Genomic DNA, 16452 nt, shown 5'->3' with positions numbered 1-16452 from the left:
CATATGAGATTGGGGGAACCAGGAGGTCCTAAAGGGGTCCAGCAAAATTCCGCTGGCTGTTGTTGCTGCACAAAAAAAAAAGCTTTCTGCAAAGCCGATGCCCTCAATGCTGAGGAGAGGTGGGAGAGCCAGACTCCAGCCCCCTCATATGGCACCTCTGCCTGTGTAATCAGTGTGTTCTGTATGCACACATAGCTCTGCCACCCACCTGCATCGCATCACAGACTGGGTGGAAAAAAATAGGCATCACTGAGACTTTTTGCAAACTCTGGGGGTGACATGAGGTGCCTGGTACCATGGCTGCAAAAATGCCTCCTCCATCCCTTTCCAATCTTTCCCCCACTGCCTTTCCCTGCCGCCCAGCCATGACACAGGGAGCCAAGGGGGATGGGTGCTGGAAGCATCCTGCGAGCAGCTGGCAACACAGCCACCTCTCCACATGCTCCTGCAGCACCAGGACTGTGTGCTGACAGAGGAACATCTTGTTTGCCTTGCTAAGCTTCAGTCCCGATTGGTTTTTTGCACTTCCAGTGCTGAGCAAGAGCTCTTTGCTGGAGGTGCTGGTGACAATGCGACTCTGCCCCAGCACATGGCTCACCCCAGTTTGCCTATTTTTTGGCAGGGGCAGTTTATTGCTCTTGATCTCTGATGATCACTGAGATAAAAACCACCGAGCCCTCCGGAAAAAATAATAAAATAAATTAAAATCTCTGTTTTTCTCTACTTGGCCTCTGGGATTTTGCACCAGCCCAGACCATCTTTCATGGCTTTCTTGGCACAAGGCATCTACAGGCTGGCAGCTCCCACTGGGCTCTGGACGAGCTGAGACTGAGAAGGTTGTTTTTTTTCCTGAGCTGCCAGCCTGGCCACATGCCCTAAAGGTGTTTGCTTGCTGTCAGTCTGTCCTTTTACCATGGTCCTCCCTGGCCCTGGGATGTGCCTGCTGGTTGTTTTTTTCTTACTTTTTATTAAAAGCTGTTATTCTGAGCAATGTGGACATGATCACTCTCACGGGTCAGCACCCACTCCTCTGCTGTCACCCACAGGCACCTCCTTGAAATCCAGTTATGAATTGGGCTTTTGCTGCAGCCCCAGTGGGGTTGGGACTTTGCCATAAGCACTCCCCCCTGTGCAATACACAGCTGTGGATGTGTTTTCAAGCACTGCCACTTAGCTGGGGCGCAGCACAGAGCTGTTCCCACTCGCTGTCCCCACATCCCTGACACCCTCTCTACACACAGCGCCAGCTTTTGGGAGGATGCAAACCAAACCCAGACCTAAAGCACTGATTCCAAGGAGGACCTCTGCATTATTGAGGATCTGCTGCAAGGCTTTGAGTGCTGCAAGTTGCCAAGGTCTTCAGCAGGGCCAGCTTCACTCTCCATGTAATCATCAGCCAAGTGTATGGATAACACTTGCATTCAAGGAAGAAGTCAAAGGAACAGAATTGGGAAAATGTCTTTTATTGCAGAAGGAGTGAAGTTCTTCTCATTCCTCAAGCCATGCTGAATGTGTTGGCCAGGGCTACTGATGCCTGATGGCACAAGGCAGCTGCGCTTTGTGCAGTAACAATGGAAAGGGAAGGAAAAACATTATGTGGGGCAAAGGGAGTAGTGTGGGGCAAAGCAGGCTCCTAAATGAGCTTCACATGCTCCATTCCTGGCACTCCATAGCCACAAATATCTACTCCATCCCAATCTTTGCTGTCAGTGCCATCTGGAAAAGGGAACCCCTGGGGACAGTGGGGACAGCCAGGGCCCAAAAGACCTTCTGGGGTGCTCAAGAGAAGCTGAATGCAGGCTCCTCTTCTTCATTTCCTGCAAACAGTCCCAAAGTATGTGTCCTCTGAGAATAGTGTGGACTACCAAACCCCCCAAGAGTCAGGGTTGATGAGCCCTTTTTGGGTGGATATCAGTAAAATCACGGGCACGACAGTATGGTCCCCACCCCTGGGGTTGATACACCACTGGGGTTTGCCTGGATGTGGTCTTTTTCAGGCCATCCCTAAGGCACAGCTATTTTTCTTGCTGTCAGGACCTAAGGCAGGGCAAACCTTGATCCAGTGGGATTCATCTGCCACCACTGCAAACACAACAGTGGGGTGACTGCCAGCTCCTCCTTTTAGATCATATACCAAGCTGCAGGCTGCCAGCTTTAATTAAACCAACAAAATCTCAACCCTGATTTCAGGGAAGACAAGGGTAAAAAAAGCCCCAAATACCCCTGAACCACCAGCTGAACCAACTTCGTAAAGATAAAAATAGTTAAACTTCTTTTTGTTTTCCAAAATTTTATCTCAATCAAGGTGATTCATGTTACAGTTCATAACAATTAAGAATTAGAAAAGTGGTTAAAAACAGACCCACCAACATTACAGTCTGACGTAGGACAGCATGTGCAAACACAAGCACCCAGGAAAACCCGATACACAACAGTGCAAGCTTCAGAATTCCATCACGTGAGCATCACACGTGGAAAGGCGAATCCAACTCCCAAAACGGTTTTGGGACTTTCCCTTGGCTGAGACAAAGCTAAATCCTGCTTTGGCCAGTGACTCATGGTGTAAATCAGAGAAGTCCCCCTAGCAGCAGTTCTCAAGGTGTCTGTGCAGAGCTTGTGGTCTGCAAGGTCCGAGAGATCCTCAAGTCCTGCAGTGCTACAGCACAGTGTTAGATATAGTGGTTTTGGTAAAAAGCTGGATGGAAAGGGCACCTTGAAGCCTGTGAGACACCTGAAGGCTGCACTGCTGAGTCTATCCCCAACACCACCCTTTACATCCTCTCAGCAGATTTACCCTTCTCCTTGCTGGAGTCCTGAATAGCCATACAGCATTTAGAAAAATAAGGGTGCTGTATATTATTACCCATTTATGATATAGTTAAATAAAAAGAAAATTAAAACTTTGTTAATAAAAGCCTTTCTTTTGAGGGGAGGGGAAAGAAGACAGTGTGTCTAATGGAGAATTTCCTCCATGACCTCCCTTACAGTGCCTGAAACCACTGAGAGGAGATTGAAGGCACTCATCTGGCTGCTCCCATCATTTTAATAGTAGAGGGATGCTAAGAGGAACACTGTGTTTCTCTTCACACAGTCCCTTACTAGTGAGGGATGTGGTGAGTGGCACAGAAACAGGGGAAAAGATATGCAATATCTCCTGGGATCCTTCTCATGAAGTCCTATGTCAAGGATCCCACTTCTGTGTTGGCAGCTGAGCTGTGCAGCAACATCTTCTCCATCTAATGACTCCCATGCCAAGGGATGACAAGTATTTCATGAGCAAAGGTTGAAAGGGAAGAGCTGGAGCCTCCCAAACCATGACCTTTAAGAATTTCTGGAGGTCTCTCCACACCCAGTCCTCCTTGCAGGCTTTGGCCAGACTCATTTCCAGGAGATCCTCACCTTCATCTCCACCCTCCAAGCAAGGCCCAAGTCCTGCTAGTGCCCTGACAAATGACGCTGAGATTCCAGGATTAACTCCTTGCCAGAAGCAACCTGCAACTGGTGCCATAATCACTATTTGCACTGGTGGTGAGGAACAGGCTCGAGTGCTTCAGAATTACAAGCCTGCAAAACGAGCTTTGGAACATACTTGTGCTCCAGCTGGGCAAGGACCTATAAAGCTCCCCTTACATCTCGAGGCCAGAACACTGAATTATGCAGGGCAGACTCAGATCTTAAGAGACATTCCAAAGAGTCCCTCAAACCAGACTTCCTCACTTCTTTCCTAACTATAAAAGTAGATTCAGATTTTGCCCCTAACACCTAAATTTCTCCTCCTGGATCCCACCACAAGCTCCAAGTTTAGTGCATCTCTTTCTCTGCCTCCTGCAAAGCCCAGTGGTAGGAGATGGACTTTGAGAAAGACCCTCACTGGTACCCAACCCTAACCAAAACATGAACCATCTCCCTCAGTGGCAGACTCATGACAGACCTATGCTCAGACACAATCCCAGGAGAAGCCCTGAGGATGCCGTGAGCTGTCCTTGGCTGGTGTCCCAACCCTTCCCAGCCACTGCAGTTCAATTCCACAGAAGCTTATTAAAAATTCAGGGGCTGACACCCGTTCCCAAACCAGGGCACAGCCAGGAATGTCCTGCCTTAGGGAGGAAGGCTGCCAGACTTCAATCCTGCTTGCTCTGTCTGGAGTCTCTGTAAATGCATCTTTCCATATAAAACCAAGTGGGGAATCTGTGAAAGAGTCATCTCTGCAGCTCCAGGGGACTTCGGGTGGAAGATCTCATCACCCCGTGTCCCCTCTGGAAGCCTCTGATAGCAATCCCACCTCCAGCTGCCTGAGGAAGATCCTTAGGATCCTTAGGACTCTCCCAGAGAGAGAGAGGAGGGCTGACTCAGAAAAACCCTCACCAAAATCATCGCCTCTAACCGCGGCCTGAGGCGGGTGTTGGTTTAATTTCACCGCGGGTGAGAACGTTTCCGTGGGCGCGGTGAGAACACCCGCTGGCACAGACCCGTCGGTCCAGAAAGCCGGTGTTTTCCACCCACGGGCAAGCCGGCTAGCAGCAAACCTCCCCGCCAATCCCGGACACGTGCTGCTCGCGGGAACCGGCTGTTCCCGGGGACGCGCCACACTCGGTGCTTGTGAGAGCGGCTTTGCTCCAGGCAGTCCTTCTGCCGGCAACAAACCTCATCTGTCCTTAAAAACCAGAAAAGGGATGGTATCAGCAGGATAATCATGTAACAAAGCGGGTGCATAAATGTTTAAAAAAGACTAATAGGACGTGCTGGTATGGGCAGTGCCGTCCTAGGAAAGGCAGTGTTGATGCCCAGGGTAAAATACAAAGGTAAGAGCCTTGTACAGGGTGTCAAATGGGCGAGGAGGTGGGATGCAGCTGTCCCAGCAGGCAATAAGCAGCCCATAAAATTAAAACACATCACCACCACTCGAGTAACGTGGCCTGTCTGGTAGACAGGAAAGCAGGAGCATGGGGCAACTATTAGTCTGGTGCCACGTTAGACATAAGGGGTAAAAAAAATATATGTATATATACGTATCTATATTTTGCTTTCTGCTTTTAAAAATATCCTTTTCAATATATTTGCCGTATTATAAAACTTATGGCACACTGTGCTGCAGAAACCCTCCCACATCACACACCCTCATACCCAGTGCTGGGTGCTCCTAGAGAACTAGAAATGCTCCCACTGGCACTAACCAACCTCCATGTCTTGAAATCTTTGGGAACTGACAAAGTATTGGGTTTACTAAGTGTCTGCAGACAGAATGACAATTCTTACTGACCTATACAGAGAAATTGCTGCCTCCCATTATCCAATCAGAGTTTCCCACCTGACCCAAATTAAAAAAAACAAGATCAATCCCCAAGTAAAAAAAAAAATTATCCCCAAGAACAGTGAAGTCTATTTAATTTCCCTTCCTCCACCCCAGTCACAAATGAAATGTGCAATTAGAATTATTATCTGTTAGAAAGTCCTAGGTAAGGCATGGTTATTCCAAAGCTGGGGGAGAAGCCTGTTAGGACACCCAGAGGAAATAGGCAACTTCGTCCAGGTCAACGGGATAGTCGGTGAGCAGCACTGGCGTCTTCTCAAACAGCTCCCCCTTGTAGCTGCGCCACTTGCCCGCCGGCAGGTAGACATCCCGCTCCTGCTTGCCCATCTCCAGGACAGGGGCCACCATGAGGGTGTCCCCGATGAGGAACTGGGAGTCGATCCTGTGAGTGGCCTCGTCGCGGGGCGAGATCCACCAGATGGGCCGGATGATGGGGTCGCCCGTGTCGGTGACCTCCCCGGCCAGCTCCAGCAGCAGCGGGGCCACCAGCGACTCGTGGAGCTCCGTGAACTTCTGGGCGATCTCCACCACCTCCTTGTCGTAGAGCCAGGGCGGGATGGAGAACTGCATGGAGGGCATGAAGGCCGACAGCTCCAGCCACCGCACGTACAGCTCCCGGTCGGGGATCTCCACCGCCCCATTTGTCTTATTGGGGAAAAAATTCCCTCCGATCATGTCGGCAGATATAAAGGGGTACCCCAGCATGCTGATGGTGAGCACCGTGGGGATGAGGGACTTGAGGCCCAGCTCGTAGCCCCAGACGGAGTCGCGGTCGATGATGCGGAAGAAGCAGGAGATGTTCTGGGACTGGTAGCCCACCCGCACCTCGGCCAGCTCGTAGAAGGGGATGGCCATCTCCGTGTAGCGCCGGGACCAGATGCTGGGGTCCGAGAGCGGGCGGAAGGTGCTGAACTGCTTGGGCAGGTAGCTGGTCTCGCCCGCATCAAACTTGAAGGACGAGATGCCGTACTTGTGCCGGAGCTGGCGCAGGTGGCTCTGGAACCAGTCCCGGGCTGCTGGGTTGGTGAAGTCCAGGATGGCCCCAATGCCGTTCCACCACTCCACCATGGCTGGCAGCCGCCCCGACGGCTCCTTGATGAACAGCTGACGCTCAATCCCCACACCAAAATTGGAGGAATTGTAATTTATGAAAGGGTGAGTCCACAGAGTGACCTTGAACCCATCTTCCCTCAATTTTGCAAACATCTCTGTCACGTTGGGGAACTTGACAGGGTCAAAGTCAAAGTCCCCATAGGCTTGCGTGTACATGTCATCGATCTCTATGTGGCTGCAATTAAAACGGTACTTCTTGATCTTTTCAGCGAATCGTAAGAGTTTATCCTGGTCGATGTCATTCTTGTAGAGTGCCCAGGTGGACCAGATGGGGTACCGGAAGGCATTCTCAGCGGGGATCTTGGAGGGCTTGTTGAAGTACCTGCGCACCATGTACTTGTGGATGGAGGTGACGTCGGAGCCCACGCAGACGCGGTAGCTGAGCTCGGGGAAGGGCGGCTGCCCCGGCGGGGGCTTGTAGGGAGAGTCCTTGTAGCGGGCTTGGAAGAAGAGGGCGCGCTGGGTGGCGTTGAAGCCCAGGTGGAAGGGCACGGAGTCGTTGATCTTGATGGCCGCCGCCTTGGAGGAGAGCCAGTAGCGCTCCAGGATGCCGCCGAAGCTGTCGCGGAAGGAGTAGACGTCACTGGTCACGTAGGGCACGGGCTCCTGGTAGCCGGCCAGGCGGATGGGCCAGTGCTGGGTGCTCATCTCCGAGCCCCCGTACCAGTGGGCATCCTCCCAGAACATGGTGTGCTCCACCGCCGGGCCGGCCGCCAGCTCCTCCCAGCGCACGCGGTAGCACATCACCGTGTCCTTGGGCTTCACCGTCTGGATGAAGAAGTTGAGCGGCCCCCGGCTCGACCGCGTGCAGCTCAGGATCTCGCCCTCCTTGGAGCACGACTCCAGGTCCAGGCTGCCCGAGCGGAAGGCCAGCCGGAACACCACCTCCCCGTGCTGGTTCCTGATGACGAAGCCGTCCGCCCGCAGGTCCATCAGCTCCGTCTTGAGCCGCTCCGCCTTCCGCAGGGACACCGTGTAGTAGCACCAGGCCACCACTGCGGCGATGAACAGCATGAGGCCCAGCAAGATGGCCCCGAGCATGGGCCTCAGCTCCTTGGAGGGCTTCTGCTTCACAGGTGTGAAGTTCTCGGGTAGGAAGGTGTACATGGTGCTCTGTTTTCTCTACAGCTTTTTGCAGAGGAGTGGGAAGGAAGGAAGTCTGGGTCTCTCAGCAGAGGAAAAAGGGATTGTTAGGAGCGTTCCCACCTCCGCCGACTCCCAGAACACTCATCTCTGCAAACGAAGAGGATATAAATAGTGTCAGAAAAATCTCTGAATCAAGGGACAGCGTGTCATCCATTTGCTGTCTCCCCCAGCCCCCTGTTGCCCAACTGTGACGTGCCAGGTGCTGCACGCCGAGTACCAGACACCATCTCCAATTACCCCGGGCAAGACAACACATGCTGAAAACAGCCTGGGCCCCATGCCGAGAACAACCCCAGGGCAACAAGGACCAAATCATTGCCATAATTAATGGTTCTTTTATTGTTGGGACGCTTTCAGTGAGGCAGGAGTGGAGGCTGGGAGGGAGTAGAAGGAAGCTGAACAGGAGCCAGATCAGCCCACTGACAGTGTCTTTAAGAGACAGGGATAACTAAGAGCCATAAAAGGTACCACGCAATGAATTCCAGGCAGCCGCTCCTAATTTTAATCAAACTGCCTCCCTGGCAGATTTAATTCAACTCATCTGCAGCACCATCCTCTTCCTGTCCCCAGCATGTCCCCAGCATGCCCTCAGCATGTCTCAGCTGCACCAGGCTGGGTAATGCTTTGGAGTGAAGGTGGGAAAATCCATGCTCCTCCACAGCTCCCAGAGGGCCAGCCAGGGCTGGGGTACAAGTGGCTCATGGCTGGTTTTGAGGGGCATGTAGGGGCTGCAGTAAGCAGCAAAGCATGGCTGTGGGAGGTACCCCACCAGCAGCCCCCAGCCAGAGGGGAGCAGCTGGCTCTGCCTTGTGCTCAGACCTCTACAAGGGCTCTGCGTGGGAGAAAAGCTAACTTTGTTGGGAGTGAGCAGTGCAGGACCTCCAATGGGCTCTTCCTCTGAGCAGTAAGGCTCCAGGCTGTGTTTCAGCTCCAGCTCTCTCCCCCCTGCATGGCCCCGGGGAAGCGGACTGTGCCAAGAGCCTAATGGCTTTTCCTTGGCCATGGTCTGGCTGGGCTCTGCCAAGCATAACGCCCAGCATCCAGGGGGAAAAAGTAAAGTAAGGACACGGGAGAATGAGAAACAAACACAGCTGCAGGAGGAGCAGGGGAAGGGGGAAGGAGCTGCAGAGCTGCAGACCAGCTGGCCAGTATCTGCCTGGTGCCAGCAAACACAGCACGCCACCTCCTCCCCAAGCTTTGGGGCTGGAAACCTGCCAGCTGTGGGCAAATCAAAGGGAAAAAGCCCTCTTCTGGGGCACAGATGAAACTGGTTGCAGAGGCTCCCTCTAAAGGGGTTGGTTCCTTTCTTAACAAAAAGGAAGAAAAAGATCCAAAATGAAACACAGAACCCTCTGCCTGCCACAGGCACGACAAGCCAGAACACCCTGTGCCTCCAACAGATCTTCCTCTCCAGAAAAGGCAAAGAGAAGCAGAAAGGAGTCCTGAGCACCACCTAAGCCCCGTTGCTCCACTACAGGCATGCCCAACTGTAAACCCACAGCAGCATCTGCGCACAGGCTCAACAAAACATTCCCTGTTTTCTAATCATCGTGAAGCATGTATTGAACTAGACCCTGCAGTTGGGGGAACTTTTTGTGTAGCCAGACAGGTCATTTTAACCTTCCCCTGGGAGCCAGTAACTTTCTAGACTGCCAGTTGCTTTAAATGGGATTACAGAGGCATTAGGAAGCGATTAGCCTGAACAGGCGATAGGTTTAGTCAAACGACTTGTCCCACGGCCAACTCCCACGGAGCCCTCACTCGGCACGGGATGGGGACAGCTCCAGCCATTCCAACTGTGTCACCCAGCGATGGGTCCTGCCCCCAGGAGGGCAGTGAGACTCTCACCCACCAGCACATGTGATGCAAGGCCAGGCGAGCCCAGCAAAAATTGGGAAGGCAGGGAGAAGCTGGTGGTGGGAAGAGGCTGTGTTTGGGATAAACCTTCATCCCCTCTCCCAACTCTTGCTTTGCTTTAGGGTGAACCAGAAGCAGCACAGGGTTTCACCAGGGATGGCGGGGAGGAAGGTTTGAGGAAGGATCTTGGCCAAAACCAACGCAGCTCAGCAAAGCCGCAAGTGGTAGGATGCTTCTGGAAATACAGATGGGTATGCTGAGCCCAAACAAACTCCATCCCTCTCAGCACTGGGAATTTTTGGGGTGCGAGAGAGAGAGAGAGAGAGAGAGATGCAAATACCTGTCATGACTATGTCTCGGTCCTGCCTTATCTGGGGACTGCAAAGCTCAAGGGGGGGAAAATATAAAAAGCAGCCTCCACCAAGCAGCACTTGCAAATTATTTGGGAAAGTAATTTTTTTAAAGCTTTCACATTTTCTGTACAGAAAAGAGGGGAAAATGGTGTTTTCTTTCCAACTCTCATTTAGGGTTTTAAACCCAAGAAATGTTTGATACTGCCACTGTGGCGACAGCCACCTCCTCATTCCATGTAAAACTGACAGCAGCACCCAGGGCTTTAGGGAGTTTTTGGATTTTTATCTCCCTTTCAGGAGGCTGGTTTATTATTTATGAACTACTTCCAAGCTGCTCTATTTTTAGGCTGTTTCCTTCTTTTACCCCCCATGGGCTGGAGCTCATGGCATACATGAGGGAGCCATCAGTGCTGCTGTCAGTAGAGAAATAAATGTGTTATTTTAAGAAAGGTTTTGCAGCCTTTTGTGTCCCTTGGACACTGATCTGCCTCAGAGGGATGTGAAAGCTGGGTGATTGAGCTGGTGGATTTAATGCTACTCTGGTTGCTATGGCTGGGCCAGGATCAAACCCTGTGGCTGCCCTGGGCTGATGAACATTGCCTGCCTGGATACTTCTCCAACAAAGACGCCTGGAACTATGTTTGTGGGCATCACCCAGCACACTGATGGGCCAGGAAGGTCTCCAGACCCAGTCCTGCTCTGTGCCCATGCAGTCCCTCTATTTTTTTTGCCTTGTTAACAAAATGTACCTTCTCCAGTGGGAGATTTGTCTCCATCCCAGGTGAGAGCTAAGTCTCCCAGGGTCCCCAGAGATGCCTTCCACCTCTCACTCGTGAGCTGCAGCCTGCAGAGGTGCCTGCTCATGAACTGCTTGTTTCAACTTTTTTTTTTTTTTTGGAATGCTAACTTGTTATTTTGCTCCAAGATGACATTGTGGTGACCTTTAACTCCTCAAAAAAAAAAAAGAAAAAAAAAAGCAAATGGGGGGGAGGGAGAGTGTCAAAGTCAAACAGCATGTTTGCAGCTTGCTGTGCTGGAGCTTCCCAGCTGACCCAAAACAAAGCTTTTTCTTTGTGTTCTGTGGAAGCAGCGAGCCATCTTGCCTCAACCCAAGATGAAAGCAAAACATCTGAGCAGGACACACTTCATGGAGTAAAAATAAAAATCCATTTTTTGACCGCTTCTATTTTTACCAACACCGCCGCTATCCACGGGCTGCGAGACCCACAGCACCACTAACCCCAGCCACTTTGCAATTAGGACATTCGTTTAAAGAGGGTCAATAACACATAACTGGTCTCTACTGCCCTGGCAGGGCCAGGTCTGAACCACGCCAGGGGCCAAGCTTGTTCTGGGGACCCACACCCATTTCCCATGCCGGGATGCCAGGAAGCCCTCGCCTCCGCTGCAAGGTGCTACTGCCTCCTCCTCAAACATGTTGGCAGCAGTCAAGCTGAGGAAACAGCACAGAAACACTGCAGCTTTCACCAGGAGGCACCTCCAACCCCATACAAGAGAAGGGAATTAGGATAGCAAATTAAGGGAGAAATGTCTCCCCTGCAAAAAAGCTGTGGGGGCAAAAAACCCTCCACGTGCCGAGTCTGGAACCCCCTGCGGGGAACCAGCCCTGACAAAGAGACTTTGCACACCTGAGATGGAGGGCAAGCAAACCCTTCCTGAGGGTTTCATTTCCCTTGGAGGAGTCTGCAGCTGAGTTCTCTGAAGGGCTTTTTTTTGTCAAATATGGTAAAATCACTGTTCCACCTGCTTGGTGCTGCAGATGGGACAGGTGGGGGCACCTGGAAAAACACCTTCACAGAGCACAAAGCTGCTCCCCACACAGTCTGACTCCACATGGACCAGAAGCACCGACTGCTTCCCGAGTCCTGTGGATCCTCCCAAATACCACAGCAGATCCCCCAAGGGCTCTGGGTTTATCCCTGCAATGATTAATCCACCTTGGGGTGGCACAGACCCCCGGTCCCTGAGCCAGGGCAGCGGCTCTGCCCTAGCAGGGATAGCGAGGGGGACCCTCACCTTCATCATCCGCGCTGTGGTCAGAGCAGGGATCGACAGCCTGCCTGGTCTGAGGGGCTCAGGGAGAGGCTGTGGGGAGGGGGTTGTCTGCCCCTCCTGCAAAGTGACAGACCCTTGCTGTTGGGGCTGTTGCAAATTCCCCGCAGCACCCGACTGCTGGATAGGGACAGGCCCAGCCAGGAGGCAGCTCACCCTGCCGGGGGCACGGTGCCCCGGGTACTTACCTGTCCGCTGCTTCCCGGGGATCCCTGCCTGCCGCCTGGCTCCACCACAGATGCCTTTTTAAGCACTTAAAACCCGAGCACCGCTACATCTCCGCGTCCCCGGCAGCTTCGACCTCTCCATCGCGTTTCGTGTCGGGGCTCCGAGCCGGCTGCTCCGTGTCCGCGGGCAGGAGGAGGGGACCGGCACGTCACCGGCGTGTTCTCTCAGGCACTGTGACGGATGCGGGAGCAGCCAACCCTCTGGCCGGGGTGTGCCAGGGAAGAGGCGCCCGGCCAAGGGGGGCTGCCGCAGGCACTGCCGGGGCACACGCTCCCGGAGTCCCGGGATCCCGGCTGGCATCTCCCCTCCCTGCCAGGTGAGCGGGAAGGGCCGGTGAAAGCTCGTCCCCTCCTGCACTCACAGGAGCTCCAGAATCAGAAAGCAAAATAATAATAATAATAATAAAATCCACCCAACACACGGTTTGGGGTGTTTTTTTCTTTTCTCCCCCAAATCTTCTTATTTTAAGTAGAGTTGTGATCCTGCAGGATAATGAAGCTGCCCTGAGCGACAAGAAACAAGCAGTCCCACTGCTGCCGGCTGGTTTGTAAGCCAGGATTAAACAGCACTGGGCACCCAGAGGATAAACCCCAAATCCAAGGGGGCCACGTGAATACAGAGCTCATCTGCAAAGTGCAGACATGCTGCCAGGACCTCGCTCTGTCTGCAAGAGGAGGCAGAAGATTTGAAGCTGAGGCATTAGCTCTGCCCAACCTTAAATACTTTCACCTATACTGTGGGAATCATGACTTTACAACCCAGGTTTGTCCTTTAAAGCTTCCAGTGTCAAGTGATGTTCCAAACTCATTTAGACACCTCATCCAGTGTCTGACCATGAATACAAAATAGCCACTGGGAATCAGTTCCGGCAGCAGATGACTTAATATTTTAACACCCGTGATAATTCCCCCTTCATAACATTGTCTCTCTTTGTTCTTCACCCTGTGTTAATTAGCAAGATGAAGTTCAATAAGCTGGCTTTTTCACTTTAACCCTCCATACCTCTTATGGTGCTGATGTCTCACGACTTAACAATGACCAGAGGCTCTTGCTTTCCCCTGCCTGGAGGCACATCACAGCACCTGAATTTATCCGAGCTTCAAAGATTTGTGGAGACTTTAAAACAAAGGGAGGTGTCCTGGTCCACTTGCATCAAAGTGCATTGGACATGAGGGAGAGAAAGCTCCAGGGCTCTCCCTCCAAAGACATCTCTCCGTCCACCCTGGAGAAGTGCTACAGGCCCTGGGGGAGCTGGAGGCAGCCTGGCTCCAAAATTGCAGTCCATGGGGTATCCCAGAGCCCAGCAGCCAGCTGCTCAGTACCTAAGGGCACATCAGCTCTCGTGCCCAACAGCAGCAAAACACCAAATGCAAGGGGTTCCACCTGCCTGCATGCCAGGATGACATAAATCATCCCCCCAAATAAACAAGAACGATAACTACAACAATATCATCACTCCCACTAAGGAGCAGCACCAGGCAAGGACATGGCCCAGCAGGCAGACATGGAAACTTCCACACGAGCCATCAGTTTACTATTAGCTTATTTCATTTGCCACGTGTGCTGTATAAGACCCACAGCCATCAAGATTTTGGTGTCCTTGATGATGTCTGTCACTCCCTCAGCCCAATTCCGGCTGGTACACGACGTGTGCCCTCAAACACCACATCACTCCAACAGCCTCTCCCCAGAGTGGGGGTTAATCTCATTCCCTACTCATCTCCCTCCTCCAAGATAAATCACCCCACAGCAGGACCCAGTGCCCTGTTTTGCGACCCCTCCCCCGACTCTTTCTTAAAAGAGCTGATTCAGCGCTTCGGGAGCGCTCAGCATTTCGGATGCCGAAGCAGCCTGAAACCTGAGCCCACCCCAACACCCAAGCGCTACAACGCGATATGGGAGAGAAATGGAAACACAAGCACATCCCTCTGGCACGGCCCCGGCGATTTTCCAGCCATTGAGTCACCATGAAACTCCAGGCGCTGGGCAGCTCCAGAGAGCTGTGGTTGGCTAATGGAGCTGGGCTGGCGACTCGGGTCCCTGAATTCGCATCTGTACCCAACAGTCGGCAGAGACTTGAGACACAACACCCTTGGGCCAAACGCAGTCGTCAATCCCTTTAAGTGCTCCCTTGCATGCTCCATGGGCAGATCCACTCACACAGACATAAACTCCCAGACCTCACTGTCCGCCCGGCTGTGCATCGTGAGTATCCCAAGGCGGTGAGGCGAGGGTAGGGAAAAGAGGGAGTAGCGTCTGTGCTTTCCAACACGCTTTGGCCGCTCCTTGCCATGGCCAGTGATGGCGGAGCTGTCCCAAAAAAACACTCCAAACCCAAACCCGGCACATGGCACAATTCGCAGCGTACACCCATCTGCAAAGTTTTCACTACGAAGCGTCGATACAGCGGCAAAAGCTGAAGCTGCACCTGGCGACTGGAGCTGGGGACGTGTCTCCCAGCTCCGCTCATCTCCTCCGGGCGGGCAGACTCCCACCCACGACAGGACTCGCGCGGTCCCTGCACGGCGGGATGCCAGAGGCTCGCACCCCAAGGTCAGGGCGAAGCTCTGCACCTTCACCCCGGTCCCCGCGGGCCTTCCCGAGCCATCCCCGCTCCGGCCGGCAGCCTGGGGTCTGCGGGAGGGGGACCCCCTCGCCCGCCTCCACCCCGCAACCCCGTGCCGGGGCTGCGCCCCCCACCCCCGCCCCGGGGGCAGCCCCGGGACCCGCGGACTCACCGGGGGCGCGGGGCCATGGCCGGGTCTGCGGGGCCGGGGGGCTCCGGGCGCGGGGCTGAGCGCGGTTTTCCGGGGTTGGGCGCTCCCCGCCCCGCCCCGGCTCCCGCCCTGGACCGGCCCCCGGACCGGCGCTCCCCGATGGGAGATGTAGTTCGGCCCCGGCGGGGCTGCTCCAGGGGGATGGAGCCGCTGGGGATGCCCGGGGGCGCGTGAGGATGCGGTTTCCCCTGGGACTGGGATGGAGGAGCTCGGGGTTTGGCGCTGGCAGGGCTGTGCCAGGATGCTTTTCGGTCAGGATGGGGGGTTTCATGTGATGCTTCGGGGCCGGGACAAGGTTTTAATGGGATGCCTCGTGGCTAGGATGGAGTTTTATTGGGATGCTTTTGGGCTGTGCTGGGCTTTTCATTCGATGCTTTGGGGCTGGGATTGGCTTCATGGAGTGCTTTTGGGCCGGGTCATGCTTTTCATGGGATGCTCTTTCATGGGATGAGGTTTTCATGGGTTTTACCCTGCCCCCGGTAGGATTGGGGTGCTGCTTGGTGTGGGCACAGCATGGCAGCCATGCTGCCCCACTGGAATGTGGGTTCCCAGATGGCTCTGTGCTGGAGCATCCACCCCACCATGAGGACTGCAGTGCTGCGGGTTTATATTCAGCAGCACACTTGGAGGGCCCTGGGTGATGTTGCCCCCTGGCACTGTGCTCTCAGATCATAGTCAGAGAAGGGCATTTCATGCCTTCATTAATTATGTGCTGCTTTCAAGTCCCCCTCCTTATTTAGCCTGTGTCCGTGCTCAGTATCCCAGATGGATGGCAGCTCTTCCTGGATAACTTGCCAAAAGCAAGCACGTCCTCAGCAGCCCAGCACGAAGCCGACAAACACGGGTGTCAATGACTGCTTCTATTTTTGGCTGTGTTACTATGCTCTGAGAGCTTTCCCTGGTGCGCTTTCTTGGTCTCCAGCTTGTGTGTGGTGGCAAGGTACCAGACCCTGAGGGTTCTTGAAGTGCCCACCAAGCCAGCAGCTGCTGAAGTTTCTTCCCCCTTACCAGGAACTTTCCAAACCTGTGGGAAAGGGTCTGAGGGGAACTGGCACAAGCCAGTTTTAATGAAAGCCTGTATCTGCCCTTCACCAGTGCCAAGGGACAGAGCAAGCCTCTGAGATAAACTAACACTCCTTGACATTTCCAGGAGACTATTTCCAGCAGATGTCCCTCCCTGCAAACACCCTCTCTCTCTTGTTTGGTCATTTTCCCTAAAATCTTCATTCCCAGAGCCATACCAATCCAGGAAATTACTCCTGTTTCTAAGTGGAGAAGACCTTGAGAAGCTTCTCTCTGAGCCTCAGGCACAGGGAAATCTGTGGAAAACCCAGTGCTCCTTGTTTATTCTCATAGTTTAGTTTTAGCTCCAGATCTCTGGAATTTAAAGCCAGTCACCCATTTTCTGCAAAGCCTCACACCTAACTTTGGCCTATGAGGGGTTAATGCAGTAGCTGAGTGATGGCTGTGCTGGCTGGACAGCCTCCCTTCTGCCCTTGTTGCTTCCCCAGGGCTGAAAAAAAGCTGCCTCAGCAACAGAGATATCCTAAAGGTAAAGATGTGGGGATTAAAAGGTGCTGCTGGACCTGCAGTG

At 53.3% G+C, this 16452-nt stretch overlaps 2 protein-coding genes across 3 annotated transcripts in view; one reads left to right on the top strand and one right to left on the bottom strand.

Moving 5' to 3' along the window:
* TPGS2 (tubulin polyglutamylase complex subunit 2) overlaps nt 1-16452 on the top strand; it is a 698248-nt gene that overhangs the window by 557558 nt on the left and 124238 nt on the right. The window lies entirely within an intron of this gene.
* On the bottom strand, nt 2271-14915 carry LOC126646987 (myogenesis-regulating glycosidase-like). Of its 2 annotated transcripts, none has more exons than XM_050328810.1 (2): nt 14820-14915; nt 2271-7657 (listed from the first exon to the last, which is right to left on the bottom strand). In XM_050328810.1, exon 2 carries the CDS (start codon nt 7529-7531, stop codon nt 5495-5497), a length of 2037 nt encoding a protein of 678 aa, XP_050184767.1. In that variant the 5' UTR covers nt 7532-7657; nt 14820-14915; the 3' UTR covers nt 2271-5494. The 2 variants fall into 2 exon arrangements, with proteins under 2 accessions (XP_050184767.1, XP_050184766.1); XM_050328809.1 differs by lacking the exon at nt 14820-14915 and adding an exon at nt 12042-13820.

The sequence above is a fragment of the Myiozetetes cayanensis genome, unplaced genomic scaffold (genome assembly GCF_022539395.1).
Source record: "Myiozetetes cayanensis isolate MyiCay16 unplaced genomic scaffold, myiCay2020 scf4, whole genome shotgun sequence".
NCBI lineage: Eukaryota > Metazoa > Chordata > Aves > Passeriformes > Tyrannidae > Myiozetetes > Myiozetetes cayanensis.
Note: the sequence above shows the minus strand (reverse complement) of the source record. Positions and strands in the feature narration are given on the sequence as shown.